Source organism: Gracilinanus agilis, chromosome 5 (assembly GCF_016433145.1).
Source record: "Gracilinanus agilis isolate LMUSP501 chromosome 5, AgileGrace, whole genome shotgun sequence".
In the NCBI taxonomy this organism is placed as follows: domain Eukaryota; kingdom Metazoa; phylum Chordata; class Mammalia; order Didelphimorphia; family Didelphidae; genus Gracilinanus; species Gracilinanus agilis.
Window position 1 is genome coordinate 253,624,209 of NC_058134.1, and position 17,463 is coordinate 253,641,671.

The window sequence follows — 17,463 nt, forward strand, 5'->3', positions numbered from 1 at the left end:
TCAAGTTACTTTTCTTGGTGCACTCTACATTCTAGCCAGATCAAACTATCAGCTGTTTCCTAAACTCAGTTATTTATTTGCTCCTTCTTTGTATCCACAGGAATCATCTCTAAGTCTGGAATGCAATTCCTTTCCACCTGAGGGCTCCTGAACACTGATCCTCCTTTAGGTCCATCTCATATGCTATTTCCTCAGTGAAACTGCCTCTGGACCTTCCCAGTTATTAGTACTATCTCCCTCTTGAAGTAACCTTTTCTGATTTATCCCTCCCAGCAGCTTCTGGAAGATATCAGGGAAGACAATTAGGCAAATATTTTATTTCTGATTTTATCTTTTCACTAACTAGCGCGGTATCTTACACAGAGTAGTTACTTAACTGTGGAATTGTTGAGCTGAGCTGAATAATTGAATAAAGAAGACATCATTAATCTAACCCACAAAAAGAAGTCAGTAACTATGATGTTGAGGACCTCACATGCCACACTCTCTTTTAGTGATATATGAATCGGTTGTTCTTTATATCCCAATTTCTTCAAGTCCATCCTAAGGCAAAATGTTTACCTCCTACAATGCCTAGAATGATTCTGAGCATCTGGGCAGTAGGTGCTCAATAAATGCTTGTTTAACTGAAAAGATATTGATAATTGACATTAACATGAATACTGAAGTATGCACTATAGGAATTATTATCTCCATTTTATAGATGAGAAAACTATTGGTCAGACAAGTTAAACAACTTGCTCCTGGAAGTTTCAGAGCTGAGATTTTGAACCCAAGTGTCTCATGATTTCCTGAAAAGACTTTGGATCAGGTTCTTCCTCTGATATAAACTAACCGTGTGATCCTAGACCAGTCACCTGAATTTTTCTAATTTTTTGCTTTTAACTAAGATATAAAAGTGACAGTGAAGGTGCTGAGCTGCAATGATAGAGATAATTTCTTTGCCTAACATTGTCTATATCAATGCATTCCTGCCTGTCCCTATCAAACCCAGCACTTCTAACAGGCCATCATCTTGAAGTCATTCACCAGGAAACAAAGGTCTGCCTTAGCATCTTGCCAATTGTCTTGGTGGTCATGCATTACTTTCCAGGAATTCCAGTCAAATCAACTCTACTAGCAATGTGAATATCTATTGTCCAATGGCTCAACTTACGTGAGCTGTGACTCCCCAGACCAAAACTCTCTTCTCTACCTATCATTTCCCTTATGTATGTTTTGTTTTCTCTCTCATTAACATATAAACTCTTTGAGGTAAGGGACTGATTACTTTTTTTTAAACCTTTACTGTCTGTTTTAGAATCCACACCAAGTATTGATTCCAAGGCAGAGGAGAGGTAAGGGCTAGGCACTGGGGATAAGTGACTTGCCCAATGTCTGAGGACAGATTTGAATCCAAGATCTCCCATTTCTAGACCTGGCTCTCAATCCATCGAGCCATCTAGTGGTTCCTGGACTGATTACATTTTTAAAATGTTACCACAGGGGGCAGCTGGGTAGCTCAGTGGAGTGAGAGTCAGGCCTAGAGACGGGAGGTCCTGGGTTCAAACCCGGCCTCAGCCACTTCCCAGCTGTGTGACCCTGGGCAGGTCACTTGACCCCCATTGCCCACCCTTACCAATCTTCCACCTATGAGACAATACACCAAAGTACAAGGGTTAAAAAAATGTTACCACAGTGCCTGGTACAGAGTAGGTGCAAAATAAATACCCTTTCATTCATTCATTCATTCATTCATTCATTCATTCATGTGAATGGAACTGGCATGACTTTAGGGAGAGCCTGTTTTCCTCTTGATCAAGGAGCATTTTCTTAATTCTTTTCCTTGAAGAAGTGAGTTATTTTTATTGGTAACAACGATATCATGAGCTATTCTGTAATCATTTCCCCCAATTTGACAGATGAGGCAACTAAATTTAAAGAACAGACAGAGAACTAAATTAACAACAGAAGCACGACCAGACTTTCCAAGTGTTCAATTTTCAACCCTGCTGCTTCCACAAGGGAAGACAATTCCAGTAGTCATGAGACCCTCCAGGAAAAAGTGCTTTCAGGGGTCCTATGACTTCTGTGTATCTGGGTGAAGCCAGGAGGGCATTTGATTGTGAAATTTGCCTGGGGACTCTTTGCCATCCAGTAAGGCTTATCTGAAGTCACAAATAGCCGTGCTACAATATCATTCCCAGAAATACCACCTCCACAAGTCAGGGAGTTAAGTTACCACTTTAGTATTCTTACTTTCCTAACCCTGGAGAGTAAGCTCTGCGAAGTATCCATTTCTGAGTCACTGTTGGAATGCCACTTTGAACAGGACACTCCTTGGGCTCGAGAAAGGGGCTACTAATTTTAACTTCATTGTCCCTTTTAAAGAAGAGAAAAATAACAATAGGAAGAATATACAAAACGATGGAGTCTTTATTGAAGCAGCAGTTTAAAAGGTTCAGCTCTTTCCAGCTCCATTCTCCTCTAATAGCACTAAGAAACATAAACACTTCCCAGACTGGCGATGCCACCAGGAGATCCTTGGGGCTCTGTTTCTTTCTGGACTGTGTTCCTCATCAAAGCCATCCAGGTGAAGGAGAGACCCAAGAGCTGACTGTGTGGCTGTCACGTGGCCTTAGACAGTTAGAGGCTCTTCCTTGAGTGGTCCATCAGTCAGTGAGCATTTAATAAGGTTTTCCATTTGGACAAATACAGAGGCAGTTCAATTGTCTGCCCTGGACTACTTGGGGGTACATGCTAATGCTTTATATTTTATATTCTTTTTATCTACTTCTTCTATGATGGGAATCGAAGTTGGCACTTGGTTTCTCTCTCTTTTTTTTAAAATCCTTACCTTCTGCCTTAGTATCACTACTATGTATTCCAAGGCAGAAGAGTGGTAAGGGCTAGGCAATGGGGGTTAAGTGACTTGCCCAGGGTCACACAGCTGGGAAGTGTTTGAGGCCAGATTTGAATCTAGGACCTCCCATTGCTAGGCCTGGCTTTCAATTCATTGAGCTACTCAGCTGCCCACTAGCACTTGTTTTCTTAAAGGATCAATGCTAGAAGACTCTGCCAAAAAGAAGACTGTAGATTTGTTAATGTTGAACAGCTCATGGACTAGTAGGAGGCCTATCACCATCCAAATTCCTTATTTATAGAAGGGTAAACTGAGGCTCAGGGCAGCTAGGTGGTAGAGTGGATAGAACACTAGTCCTGGAATCAGAAAGACTCATCTTCCTGATTTCAAATCCGGATTTAAACATATATTGCTGTGTGATCCTGGGAAAATCACTTAACTGCCTCAGTTTCCTCATTAATAAAATGAGATGGAGAAGGAAATAGCAAACCACATTAGTATCTCTGCCAATAAAACTCCAAATAGGGTCACAAATAGTCAAATACAACTATGAAGTGATGGAACAATAGCAACAAACTGAAGCCAAGAGAAATTTTAAAAATTTCCTCACAGTCACACAAGTGGTAAGTGGCAGAACCAGGATTTGAACCAATCTCCTCACTCTACAATGCTGCAAGCAGGGCACATCCAGCCTTGAACTCTGTCTTCAATAATTGCATTTGTCAGTGCATGAAATATGAGGGATCAGAAATCCCTTTAATTAATATTTAAATAATTATCTAATAATACAATAAACTATAATATAACAAATAATGAAAATAATTAAATATTTCATATTACTATGACACTTGCTTATATTGTAACTACTCATTGCTTTTAAAGTACTAAATGAACACAATATTATTGTTATCCTTAAAGATGGAAATTTGAGATAAAGGTAGCAATCTAATAGAAGGCAAAGGAATTTCTATGCAGTAAAGGAATATATTGAATATATGACATCTCATTATTTCCTTGACTAGATTAACCAAAAAGTGCTAAAATATTTGTTTATTTAACCATTTTGCTTCATTATTTTTTAAAAAAGGAAAATAGTTATGAAAGAAGCCTCAATGATGGAGTGAAAAGTGTTGGATTTGAAGTCAGAAGATCAAGGTTCTAATCTTAGTTCCCACTGCTTGTTATATATGTGACCTTGGTTCCATCTCCCCAGGTCTTAGTTTCTTCTGCTGTAAAATGAAGTTACAGAAGTGTGTTTCATCCACCTCTGAATCCTCTGCTTAACTCTGTGACTAAAGTATTGATAGAAGCATTGAATGAAAGATGTTGTTTGAAGATGGAAGTTTTTCACTTGTTTGTCAGTCATATCTGTGTCTTCATGACCCCACTTGGGGTCTTATTCGCAAAGATACTGGTGTTTGCCATTCTCTACTTCAGCTTATTTAACAAGTGTGGAAACGGAGGCAGAGAGGTTTACATAACTTGCTGGGGGTAACAGAGTTAGTAAGTTTGAACTCAAGAAGCAGAGTCTTCACCACCACTACCACCCCACCAACCGCCAACCACCACCACCTAAAAAAAAAAATAATAATTTAAAAAAAGAAGCTGAGTCTTCCTGATTTCAAGTCTGGCACTCTATCTACCATGCCATCTAGCCATATGACTAGGGAAAAGCAAAAATGAAGTTATCATCTTACTTCTAGAAACTATACCTCTCATAATGCAAACTAATATTTAACTTAGGTTTTTTTTCTCTTGTTGCCTACAATATCAAACTGTTGACTCGAGGATGAAGCATCAGGCAAATTTTATCTTGGTCTGAATAATCTAGAAAAAGAAAAATACAATGCCTTAATAAATTTGTAGCCCTCAGGAACAAGTTAACAATCTTGAAAGAATATCTGGTTGTAGACAGAAAGGGAAAAAAATAATCACAGAATCTCAGACTCAGAAGGGACTTCAGAGAATATTGTATTTGATGCTTATTTGCTGTGTGACCTGTTACATCACTCAGCTTCTCTGTTTGGTGTCCTCCTCTGTAAAATGAGGAAAATGGGTTCCATGGCCTCTAAGTGTCCCCCAACTCAAAATCCACGATCGTTTGTTCTCACTCCAACCTATACATAAACAAGAATCTCCCCAAAACATATCTCAAAAATGGTCATTCAGCCTTTGTTTGAAGATCTCTAATACAGGTAAACTCATCACTTCTGAAAACAGCCCATTCCACTTTGGGATAGTTCTGATCACTGGGAAATTTTTCCTTACCTCAACCATATATTCATTTCTTCCTAACTTTCATACACTGCTCTTAATTATTCCCAAGTTCTGCTTAGCTCATTTGCAAACAAAGCACATTGATTATGTCTTCCATGCTTAAACCTTGCAATGATAGTTAATATGTTCTGCTAAATCTCTTCTTCCCCAGGTCACATTTAAAAGTTCCATCATGATATGATATCATCTCCAGGTCCTTCACTGACCTGTATCTCTAGCAATAATTATTTAATTTATGTCTTAATAACCTTTCGTAAACATCCTAATTCTATAAATTCTTTGGGTCCATTTAGATGCCATTAGAGCAAAATCACCTGCAGAACTCCATTTCCATAATAGAATTACCATTCCACATGAAATGTCAAGTGAGAAAAGGTATCCTTTAGCTATGAAAGACCTAACTGGTTTCACATTGGCATTTAACATTGTGAAGTAAACAGGGCTTAGATGGGTCCTCAAAATGCCATCTACCTGAGTTAGTTTAATATTCTGATGTGTTGTTATTGTCTAAGGGAAGCATTAAGGACTTTGTACAATTCCCTACTCTATTTTCGCTGGAAATTGTCCTATTCCTTCAAAGAATCAGACCAACATAGTTCTGTGAGTAGATGTTTTTATTTATAGTGGCACTTCCAAAGTTTCTCATATCTTGAAAATATCCACAAAAATACTGATTGATTCTTACATTAGAAAGATGCATTTTGCATAAGAAAAGAGTAAAATATATAATATTAGGCAGTATTTTTTATTTTATTTAATAAAACTGTCTTTAGGAGCAAGCAAAAGTGAATTGTGACTAAAGTCTCCTGTAACTGATCCTACCCATCATTTAAAGTAGAAAATAGAGTTCTAATCACCAAGAATGTTTTGGGTAAGTAACATTTATGAAAATATAATTTAAGCACTTTGGCGAGCTCTCCCTCCCAACAACTTTCTGCCATGAATAATAACATTAAAAATATATATCAAAAGTACAAACAAAGCATTCATATGATGATGAAATTTTAGTTAAATACATTTTCTTATAAAGTGGCAAATAATATTCACAAATATACAACATGAAATATTTATATACAAAATGTCTTAGCTTGGAATTTTGCACAGCCTCCTGCTTCATGGTCTAACAGGCTTTCCTGTTAATTCTGTACTTGGAGGTAAAATCAGTGGATGGAATTAATCTCAAGTCTCAGAGTTCATAGCACATGATAGATGAGCCTGGAATTAGGGGCCCCTGGTGTTTCTGGCTGGGAGTCAGTGCTGGCAATTGGAGAAAGAGAAGCAGGGTCCTGCAGAGTCAACACAGGTTGGTCTGATGATGAGATCCGATCCACTATGCTGGATAAGCAGTCCAAACTGGATAATGTGGAGTTTTTGTCGGTGGAGTAAACTGAGGATGGGAGAAAAACCCATTATAAATTAGACATGGGTAGAAAGATTTGCTACTCTGCCCTCCCTTGTCTCTCTTGATCCTTTCCTCCCACGCTCAAACGTCAGGTGGCCATAGCAAAAGAGAAGCAGAAATTGGAAGCAAATATCTGGGTGACTCAGGCTAAAGTACATGTCTCATGTCTTTGATGGCTGAGGATAAGGGGAGTGGGTAGGGACTGGGATTTTTCCCCCCTGTTGGGTTGTTTTTATCTGTTTGCTTGCTTGTCCTAAGCTCAAAGTATCACTAACTTGTCAGCACCCAATAAAAACTAAAAGAAGTCCGACCTGAAAAAGCTGAGGTTTGCTTAGAGCGGGATTCTTTAAATTGCATTACGATATACCTGGTTTTCTTTGTCATCTTGTTGTGTATTTTATTTTATAGCTTGAGAAGAGGTCTGTAGGCTTCACCAGCCTGAAAAAGGGATCCATCTGAGCTTAAGAAGCCTTTGCTAGAGTGGATCGTTCATTTGGCCAGGTCTGAAGCTCATCTGTAATCATTAGCACTTACCATTTGGCATATCAGGGCAGTAGACACTGTCAAAACTGCTATTTCTTCTGGACCACACGGGGCTGTTGCACTCAGCCTAGAGCAAGCAAAGCACAAGTGAGAAAGGAGGTTTTAGTCTCTGACAACCTGGAACTCTGAACAAGGGGTCAGACAGCTTCTGCTGACCTCTCTGAACCCATTGCTTCAATTTTATTTTTTAAATGGAGAGCTCTAGTGAAATTGCTAAGACATAGAGATGAAGTGAAGGGAGAAAGAAGAAGACAAAGAAGGGAAAAAAGAGAAAGAGGAGAGAGAGAGAGAGAGAGAGAGAGAGAGAGAGAGAGAGAGAGAGAGAGAGAGAGACAAAGAGATATAAAGACAAGAGTTACATACAGAGACTTTGAGACCGAAAGAGGAAGAGGGGAGAGGAGATAAATGAGGGGAGACATGATGATTTGAGGGGAGATCGCAATATTCATAGGTTTATCTATGAAGAATGGCTGGAAGTAGGAGGAAGCTCCCCTAATTCTGTGAGAGAACACTTTCCCAGGGCAACAACCCATTAAAAGCTGGCACAGATGGAGCAAACGCGCTCAGAAAAGAATGCATCAACAACTTCTCAGAGCCAGGCTTCCTCAGGGGAGGGGTTATGGCTTGAGCGGGGGCTTTTTTTTTTTTTCCATTTCTTCATTAAGTCATTAAAAACATGGGCAACGTAGGCTTCAGAGGTTAGCCCTTACTTCTCTCTGTGTGGCAAGGCAGACTTCAATGACATTTTTGGAAACGGCCCATCATAGAGAAAAGTTTTCATTGCTTTCTCCCAAAGACCACTCTGTGATCTTCCTACCTTGGCAGCAACCTTAGCAGGCAGCACCTTTAGCACCTTGCTGAATGGGGTGCCCTCCACTGCCTTAGAAATACAAACAACGTTGTGTCAATTACACGTCAGTCACATACTGGGACAGCTGATTCCCAGGGTCAGGGTTAGAAGGACCCCTAGAGATCATCCGGGTCAACCCCCCCCCCCCCATTCTGCACGTGAGAAAAGGAGAGCCCGTAGAGCTAGCTTAAGGTCACGTAGAGAGGAGCAAACACTAGGAAGCGGGTTTTCTGAGTTAGTCGGCTCTGCACCAGGCTGGCTGCTTTCTTACACCAGGGCCACTGGAGATCTCTACAAATCTGGGCCCAGGCAGTATTTAAAAGTGACCCCTAGAGAGCTTTGAATTAGAAAACCAAGCCACCTGCTCCGTCTCTAAGCGACTTCTCATTGATTTTGAACAGTAATCAGAAAAGAAAGGGAGAGAGCCGTCTCTGCACGAACTTCTTACCATCCCATCGGAGCAGTTGGAGGTGGGACTGGTGGGCTCCGAGCAGCTCTGCCCTGGCAGAGTGTAGTAGTTTTCGACCTGTTCCCTCAGCAGTTCTTGGAGGCTCTCGATGTATCTGATGGCATTCCTGAGGATTTCCACTTTGGGGAGTCTCTGGTTAGGATTGGCCGTAGTGCACCTCTTGAGCGTCTCAAAAGCCTGGTTCACTTTCTTCAGCCTCCGCCTTTCGCGCATGGTGGCCGCCTTCCGCCTGTCCATGGTGGTGGACTTCCTCTTGCAGGCTTTGCAAGCCCACATGAGGCAGTGGCCCGCTTGGTGGTGACCCGTCGGGGCTCGCACATGCTCCTCTTCGTCTGAGCCTTGGAGGTCTGTTTTGTGGGCTCCAAAAGAGGCCATTCGGGGCTCGAACTCGTCCCCGAAGTCCCCCTCTGGAGAAGGGATGCAGGAGCTGTCGTAGAAGAATTCGGATGGGGAGAACTGGCAACTCTCCATCATTTCCATTCTGTCAGAGGAGAGAGGGTGGGATGCTGCACCTGGAGCGCAGAGAGCGAGACTCCCGTGAAAGTTAGCCTGGCGTTCCACTTGGTCAATTTCCTCAGCAATTAGCTAGGGGAGAGGCCAGTGTCCTTAACTGGGAGGCATGGCCTCTTTATATATTCATGGCGAGGGAGGCTGGTCCACAGTGGCTACTCATTATTAGCATATCCCACCACAACCCCTACTGGGGGCTGTCTGGGCAAACCTGCTTTCCCCAGGAGACAATTTGCTGTTTACGGCTCCCTTTGACTAGTTAATGATTTTACTGCGTTTCTTTTTAATGGGGGCTGGCTTCTCCTCTCTCCCTCCCCTTTCCTCCTCCTCTCTTGCTCTCACTCACAACTTAACCAGACCAAGAGATTATTTCCAAACGTGCTCCGAGCAACACCCCAAATTCAACTATAAAATTGCCCACCTTCTTCAACTGTTCCCCTTTGAAACAACCTAGACCTGCGACGAACGATCTCTCGAAGAGACAAAGAAAATCAAAGAAGAGACAAAGAAAGAAGTTCTGTGGAAGGGGAAAGGCCCTCCTGTTGAAGCAGTTAGTTCCCCTTTTCAATAACTTGACATCAGTGAATCTTTCGACAAGGCTGCAGAATACACGAGTTTCATACATTGGAAATCCATTAGATTCCAAGTTTTCCTCTTTTGCTGGGCTAGGTTGAGAACTCTTCTTACTAAGACTCCAATAGACCATTTGAGAGCATTTGCTTTAATGGACTTTTTTTTTTTTTAAAGAAAATCAGGCCTTTCTTAAATTCAAGACTTAAGATTCTTATAGCATTGCTCACCTAAAAAGAGGTGGCATAAAGGCGAGCAATCAAGTAAATGAATGAAGACTTGAATAGGAATGGTCTTGAGCCTTAGAAATCAAGGGACTCTAACAAGCCTCAGAAAGAAAGACAAGGCACAGAGAAAGAAGAGGGAAGGAGCAGGGAGGGAGGAAGAAAGGAAAGAAGAATGAGAGAGGAAGAAAAGAAGGAAGGAAGGAGGGAAGAAGGAAGGAAAGAAGGAAGGAAGAGAAAATTACATCTTAAGCTAATCTGTCTAACTTTGCTTGGTCTCTAGCTCTGACCCCCTTGTTTCCACAGACATAACAGAGAAGCAGGACTTGGGGTTTGCTCATTTTCTGCTTTCAAGCAAACTTACACCGTTACAGATGCGTCCCAGCTGCTGGAGCCACAATCCCTCCTGCTAGTGTAAAATTTCTAACCCCACAATCCCTAAGTAACTTCACACAGACTGGTGACAAAAGCCTTCCAGAAAGCTTGCAGCAAGATCATTGTAACCCTGGGTGGGGAGGTGGTGGTGGGGGGTGAAGGAAGGGGATGGTAATTAAAGTGGTAATGAAACCATTAACAGACGGTTGCCAGAGCCCCAAGAACCAGCCCTTTGACTACATTCAGATAACTTGTGTTCTTGTGTTTTTAATTTTAGGAAAATAGGTTACTCAAGGCATATGCCCATATGTGATTATCTAGTTACTAGATTCTAGTTTGGGTTATCTCTCTTCTAGGACCACATACCTGCTCCTAGAGGAAGTGACATTGCTTTAACCTCATTCTGCCAGTCTGTCCAGTAAGTGTTATGGCTTCCTAATACTTTTTTGTTTGTTTGTTTGTTTGGTGGTCTGGGGGGTTGTTTTGTTTTGTTTACTTTCTGTAACCCCTTTACCTTAAGGGATCTTGAATGGGAGATCTTGTGTCAGTAATAGCCAGAAAGACACTGCTTTTATCAGGGGTTCATTGAGGCAAAAGTGTTTGGGTTTGGGGAGGGGAGCGTCGCTGGAGATGAAGGAGAATGGCAATAGAGAGGTCTTTGCTGCTTCAAATCCTACAGGTTCCTACCCTTCCTAGGGAAAGAGTTTCTCTTTTAAATTTTGCACAACCCCACACTGCTCACCCCAAAGAGTTCTTTAATTGCCTGGCCAGTAGGGAGTACATCTGCAGTTTATTTAGGGCTATAAACAGGATTCGTGCCTTTGAAATGAATCCCGTATTAAGAGCATAAACCTGATAAAGGAATAAAGTTACAGAAAAAAAATCAAGACTCTGAATGGGAGCAATCTTTGGCCAAGTAGCTGGAAACATTAAAATGCCCTCTGCCATCTTTGAAGAAAACAGTATGCAATCTCTTTCTGATCCCCATCTCAAGGGGAGTTTTAGGATAAGAGATTGGACCTGTGACTTCACTGATAGAGGGAACTCTCTCCAGGGATTCTTAACTTTCTGTGTGTGTTATACACCTCTGGAAATCTGGGGAAGTCCATGGATCCTTTCTTAAAACGTGTTTAAAGGTATACAATAGAATACACAGGTTTACAAAGGAACCCAATTATTTGGAAGTATAAAACCAACAAGTACCTATTGATTTCCCACTATGTGCTAGGAACTATACTTAATGCTGGAGATTTAAAAAAAAAGGCAAAAAAAAAAAGTCTGTTCTCAAAGAATTCAGTCTAAATGGAGAATATGTCATGTGAACAACTAAGTGCAAAAAAGATATAGACAGGCTAAATTGGAGATAATCACAAAGGAGAGAAACTATGATTTTCTAATAGAAGATGGGATTTTACCTGGTGCTGAAGATTTTGTTTGGAATTTGGAATAGTAATAAAAAAAAAAAAGGAACTCTAGATTATTAAGACCTCCTGCTTTCTATCACACAGGTTTTACACTTAAAAGTCTTAGGGAATAGAGCATTGAGGCATAAAGTGATTTGTCCAGGCTCATGAAGGCTGTAGAATTCAAAGATGGGACTTGAATCCAAATCTTGCCGCCTCCGAGGTCTGCCCTATACATACTGGTAACCTAGCCTTTGGAGTGTAAATTGGAGGAACTTCACAAATGCTTCTTGACTTAAAGTGGGTTGGAGTATTTTCCAAGTAGCCATGGTTTTTGGTCAGCAGTAATCTGACTACCTTTATTGGTTGGTGGATCCCAGATATTTTGCCTTGAGCACACTGGGCAAGTGCTAAAATAGAGCTGTTTACAGATTTGTGCTCTGGTCACAAACAAACATGATCTTTAAAGTTGTAACTGGGTAGTAGGGGAGGGACTAGGGCAGAGGTGTGACGCTTCTGATCACCTTTCACTGGATGCCTTTCTATGAGGCACTTGTACTGGCTTGCCAAAGTCCAACTTCTTTCTTAGATCTAGGGTATTCTTTCGTTCTCTTTTAGCTCCAAACTTTCCATCAGATTCCCACAGCCTCTCCCGGTGAGGGTCTTGGCCATGCGCGATGTATCTCTGTCCTTCCCCCCTGTCCGCACCCTACCCCACACTGGCTACTGCAGACCGCACAACGTTTTCATTCTTTTTTCCTTCTCCATCTGCCAGCTTTGTGCCGGGAAGGATGCTGTCACTCATGAGGCTCTGTCATTAGGCGAAGCCCTCCGAGGTTACAGTTCTCTTTGGTAAAGTGATCTCAAAACACATTTGCAAACGTGCAGAAGGCGAGTGGAACAGCAGAAATACCCAAACCCCAGCGCCCCGGTTACTTAATGGGGCTTGCGAGGGGGGAGACTTAAACCGCTGGGCTCTGGGGATTGAGGTGCTGAAAATAGGATGCCAGGACACCAGAAAGAGCTAGACACAACTTTTAAACTGCACTAAGAAGCGAGGCGAGAAAGAGATCCGAAAATAGGAGACGATCTTCAAAGGACGAAAGAAACCAGGGTTTCAAAAGCTCAGGGATTCCTAGTGGGGTTTCGCTGCCCCTTCTTTAGGGGATTCTTAAAATAGGGGAAATGGAAAATGTGGGGGTGGGAAAAAGAGCTTTTCAGAGAACTTGGGGAACGTTTTCTATCAGATTTTATAATCTGTGCCTTTAAACATAATGACACTTAAGAAGGAATTGAAATGGATCCGGATTGAATTGATTTCCAGCTCTCCTCCCTGCCCCCTTTTGAGAGAATTGATCATTTGCGGCAAAGAAAACCAACTCCCACCTTCAAGTACTTTTCTGATTAGTTGACTTCTAAGAATCATGTACCACGTCCAGAATGAAAAAGCACAGTTAGAAAGGGTGTCCCCATTCACCTCTGCACTTTCGGCCTCCTTTCCAGAAGTGAGGGACTAGGGGAGAGGAGCACCAAGATGTTGGTTAGGTTTGCTGAACCGATTGCTTTTCTCTTCCTCCCTTGTTAATTCTTTATTAAAAGGAATGGCTCTCTGAGGGAGGGAAGATGGAAGAAAATATCTGTGAACAAAAACTATGCAGAAACAACAATGTCTATGTGTATAGTCAATAAATATGCACACAAACAGACATCTAGACTTCCGGATTTCTTCTAAATGTGGTGCCCAAGATACCCAGGGAAAAATCTATTCAATCACAGTCCCTTATTTTTGACACGGGAAGGAGCCGTGCCCTGCACACCTTAAGCATTTATTGGTGCTAGATCAAAGCTAATTTTATCTAAGCCAGAGGACACAAGCAGTTGTGTGCTACAGCCTGTTTTGGTTAGTCCATTTGCTTTCTGAATAAATGAAGGTTGCTGACACTGATTTTCTGTTTTTATTTTTTTTAAGCAGGTATTTGCTTTTTTATATAATTCTAGTAATTTGTGTCAGGGAGGTGAGACTCTGCAAATGAAAATGAGTCATTCTAAGAGGCTCCTTGATTTTTGCAGACACCTTTAAATCATTCTCACAACTTTTACTAATAGAGATTATTACAGTTAAAACAAGGTGATTTATGGGCCTCTTACTGCAGCCCTGTACATAAATGAGCTTAGGACTGAGGTGTTCACCAGGAATTCCAGAACTCTGAGAAGTAGCCAAGAATTTTCTTGAGAAGTCGAATAGCAGGAGCAGGCCATTTCAAGAGCCTCTATTCTCTCTTTGACCAGAGGCAGAGGCAGAGGAGCATTATTAATCAGTTTCAGTGAAGGGAGAGTCTTAACCACTTCCATTCTTATTAAAGGAGATTTTTGCAATGTGCTAAACTTTTGGCTACTTTCAGCTCTGGGAAGCCCACACACCTAAGTAAACACATTAGTACCTGACAGAGCTGCTGGAAGAATTTGTGGGGAAGACAGCTGAAGAAGACATTGGCCTCTGCTTGGATACTAGGACTCCCAGGAGAGATCAAAGGGATGAGGACTTGAGACTGGGGAGAAGGATGGTGCCTAGAGCCACAGCTTGCGGGAGCACATGGCTCAGCTGCTCAGGCTTGGTTACTGAATCTGAAAGCCAGCGCCAGATTGCTCTAAAAGCCAGAGCTAGATTTTTAGGGTGAAAAGTGGATAACTAGCCCTCTCTTCCTCCCTTCTTCCATCACCCCTCCTTTCTCCATCCCTCCCTTTCTCTTTCCTTACCCCACCTCCCCTCCCCACACCTTCATCCTCTCACTGCATTTCTTTTGAATCACCAGGCTCCCGTGGGGCCAAGTAAGGAGGTGGTGCTTCTGACTGGAGAGGTGAGATACTTTTAAAAGCCTGGCTCTTTGGGGGATGTGCCCCATCATCTACCAACAAAACAGATTAAGGAAATGAAAGTACAGTATTTAAGACAAAAATATGTCGATCTCTCCTTCCCATCTCCACTGTAGTCTTTTGGTGAGAAAAAGAGGGAATCACTCCAGGCAGAGAACTCTTCATAGAGATAGGTAAATTCCAACACTAAGATTGCATTAAGAAAGACAGAATCTATTTCAGCAAGACGTTTTTCAAAGTCCAAAGCTCTGAAGAGAGCTATTTATTTCTCACTCCCGCCCCCTTCCAAACCTACTCTCCCTTCCCAATCATTCTGGTACCTAGGAGAATCTGAGACTGATGCTGCTACTTTCCATCTGCTCAGCTTCAGGTTAACTTTCGACTCCTTCGAATCTCAGTATCCCACGAGTTTAAATTAAGTGAGTTGCATTAAATGACCCCTAATGTCCCTTCTAGCCCTAAATTTAAGACCTTCTGTAAGGAGTCAGGAATGGGCACAACCTAGAAGTTCAGCAAATACCCAGAATGTGAGGGTTTTCAAACCCTTCAGGCTCAGGTGAGTTGAGTTGTCAGCAGTTTAGGAAGCTCTTGTGTTGAGGCACTCTCTTTCTTGGTAATATCCTCAGATGAGAAAAAAAAGGCCTGATCCTATTCTAAACTTGATAACTTTGAAGCCAGGCTGCCTTTGGAAAGAGGTTATGTTACAATTAAACGGCAAACCACTTATCTTTCCTGAGTTATTACCTCCTGATTGGAGTTCTCAGAGACCTGTTTGCTTTAGCTTCTGACTTGGTAAAGATTATCATTATTAATATCAAACAAAAACATTTTAATTGCAAACATACAGAAGGTTTGCACTAGAAAGCCTTACATGTCAGCTACAGGCTTGAAGGTCATAGGGAGCCTTTGGGAAATATTTGTTTTATTTAATGAAGAACTTCTATAGGAAAACTTTACTCCAAACAATTTCTCAGGTTACACTGCTGTTAGAGATTGGGTAAATTCGGTATGTGAAGATGGAATAAAATCCAACAGCAAGTCTAGCCCATGAATTTAACTGGCAACCCTACTAAGCCATAGGCTTAGTAGCCCGACCAAAACATGAATCAATCCCTGTCTCTCCCTCCCTCCCTCTCTCTCTCTCTCTCTTCCTTTCCCTCTCCCTCTCCCTCTCTGTCTCTCTCTCTCTCACACACACATTATTGTTCTTTAAGTTCAGAAAATAGTTTTATTTACTAAAAGACAGTTCATCCCAAACATGCATGTGCACAAACACACTTATATATAGGAACAGTATAAACACAGGCAAAACCATGCATACTGCATTTTGTACTCCTTTCTGATATGATGTAATAGAGACTAGAGGTGGAGCCCTTATTAGGTTTAGGTCATTTATTGCTCTATTTTGCAGATCACAAACATGCCACTAAGAGAAAAAGTCTCACAAACACTTGTGACAATAAGACAATCTTCAGCAAAATGAAAAAGAAAGTAAGAAAGCAAACAAGAAAGTAAGGAAGGAAGGAGAGAAGGAAGGAAGGAAAAGAAAGAAAGAAAGATTACTATCTAGAGCTGTCTTTTGAGTTTTTCCTTATTAGGTAGGAGTAGAAGGGAAGGCAATGAAAATGAAGCTTTGAAAGAATGCATCCTAATTTTATATGTGAGCTTGGCATAATTGAAAGGGCTCTGGACTGAAGGCCAAAGTTCTTGGTTGCACTCTCCCACTTATTAATCTGCTTCTGTGCCCAAGTCATTTCATTTCTGAGTTTCAGTTTCCTTCTGTGTTAAAGGAGTCTGTAGGATATATCTGAGGTCATTTACTATTTTACCATTCTAAGATGTCAGGAGTGTAGAAATCTTTGGAGAAGAAATGAAAAATGTTTTTCAGAAGAGTATGACTCAAGGATGATGACAGATGGAGCAAAGTTGATGGATAGAGAATATAAAGAAGATTTGAGATTTCAGGACTGTGAAACCAGAATTTGGGGGAGCATGGAATTGTAGTGCTCACTCTCTGTGAAAAGGAATGGTAGAGGCTTGGAAGTCATAACGTTGGGCTCAAACTACATATATGATGCTTATTATTTGAGAGGTTATATTACTTAAAGTCCTTGGGCTTTGGTTTTCTCATCTTTAAAATGAGGAGTTTGCAATGACCTTTGAGGTCCTTTCCTGCTGAAGATCCATGCTTCTGCTCAGTCTCCTCTCTGGGGATGTGTATTTTAGTAATGTCATCTTCTCCCCACCTGAAATATCCATGACAGATCTTTTTGGGGATTGGGGAGCTGGTAGCAGAGACAGAGACTGCAGAAGGTTTATTTGTGATTTAGAGACTTTCTTTCATGGTGAGGCATAGAAGAAGGAGACATCTTACCAGAAGAGGTCTAAAAAAGCCTCTTAACAAGACCAAAAAGAAAGACACCATGACCTCTTCCCCCCACCCCCCACCTCAGTCCCCTTCCTAATGTAGTTTCTAGGTGGTCACCCCTTCCTGAGATTACAGCATAAACAAAGCTGGCACACGTTGTAAAAAAAACCTCCTTGGGATCAACTCCTAGGGTATCTAGCCTCCCATTGGGCCTGGTAAGAGGCTTCATGTGTTATTGTTGTTGTATTCCTCTTAGTCAGCTTTCAACCATTTAACCCTTTCCTCCTCAGGGAAAGAGGATGCTCTCATCAAAGAGAGCTCCCCTCCCCCAGCTCCAGTACAGAAATTCCTCTCCTTTTATCCTACTAACTGGAAAAACAAACCCAAGCTAACTAGGCCTTGGAGTTAGTCAAGCTTTCTAGTGTCTGGCCTAGTTCAAGAAACCCAGGGTCTTCACTTGTAGCTCCCCTAATCTTCCCAATAGCCCTAGCCCTGCAAGAGGGAAAGGGCAGCTCTGGTTGTCAATACAATTTGAGATCTTTGGTCATCTGATGATCAGGTAATGTCCTGAGTCTCCTCTCAGTTTCTAGAAGAATTTATTAGCTAGCATTTATTTACTGGTTAACATGCACCAAGCACCGTTGTTAAGGATACAAAGAAAAAGCAACAATTCCTGCCTTCTCCAGGGAAAGTGACAGGAGGGTAAGAGAGAAGGCAAATGTGTGTGTGTATATATGTGTATGTTTCTGTCTGTTC

The 17,463-nt window shown here is 41.6% G+C and overlaps 1 protein-coding gene across 1 annotated transcript; it reads right to left on the reverse strand.

Moving 5' to 3' along the window:
• Positions 1-5,737: 5,737 nt before the first annotated feature.
• MYF5 (myogenic factor 5) lies at positions 5,738-8,951 on the reverse strand. Its single transcript, XM_044678432.1, has 3 exons — positions 8,363-8,951; positions 7,056-7,131; positions 5,738-6,506 (listed from the first exon to the last, which is right to left on the reverse strand). The coding sequence occupies exons 1-3, from the start codon at positions 8,861-8,863 to the stop codon at positions 6,313-6,315; spliced, it is 771 nt and encodes a 256-aa protein (XP_044534367.1). The 5' UTR covers positions 8,864-8,951; the 3' UTR covers positions 5,738-6,312.
• Positions 8,952-17,463: the final 8,512 nt, after the last annotated feature.

Excerpts from the sequence above, each read along its gene's own strand:
- MYF5 (XM_044678432.1), bottom strand. The coding sequence starts at position 8,863 with ATGGAAATGATGGAGAGTTGCCAGTTCTCCCCATCCGAATTCTTCTAC. Across the intron at positions 7,132-8,362 it reads CCAACTGCTCCGATGGGATG|GCTGAGTGCAACAGCCCCGT; the intron begins GTAAGAAGTTCG and ends TGCTTGCTCTAG. Across the intron at positions 6,507-7,055 it reads CTGCCCTGATATGCCAAATG|TTTACTCCACCGACAAAAAC; the intron begins GTAAGTGCTAAT and ends TCCCATCCTCAG.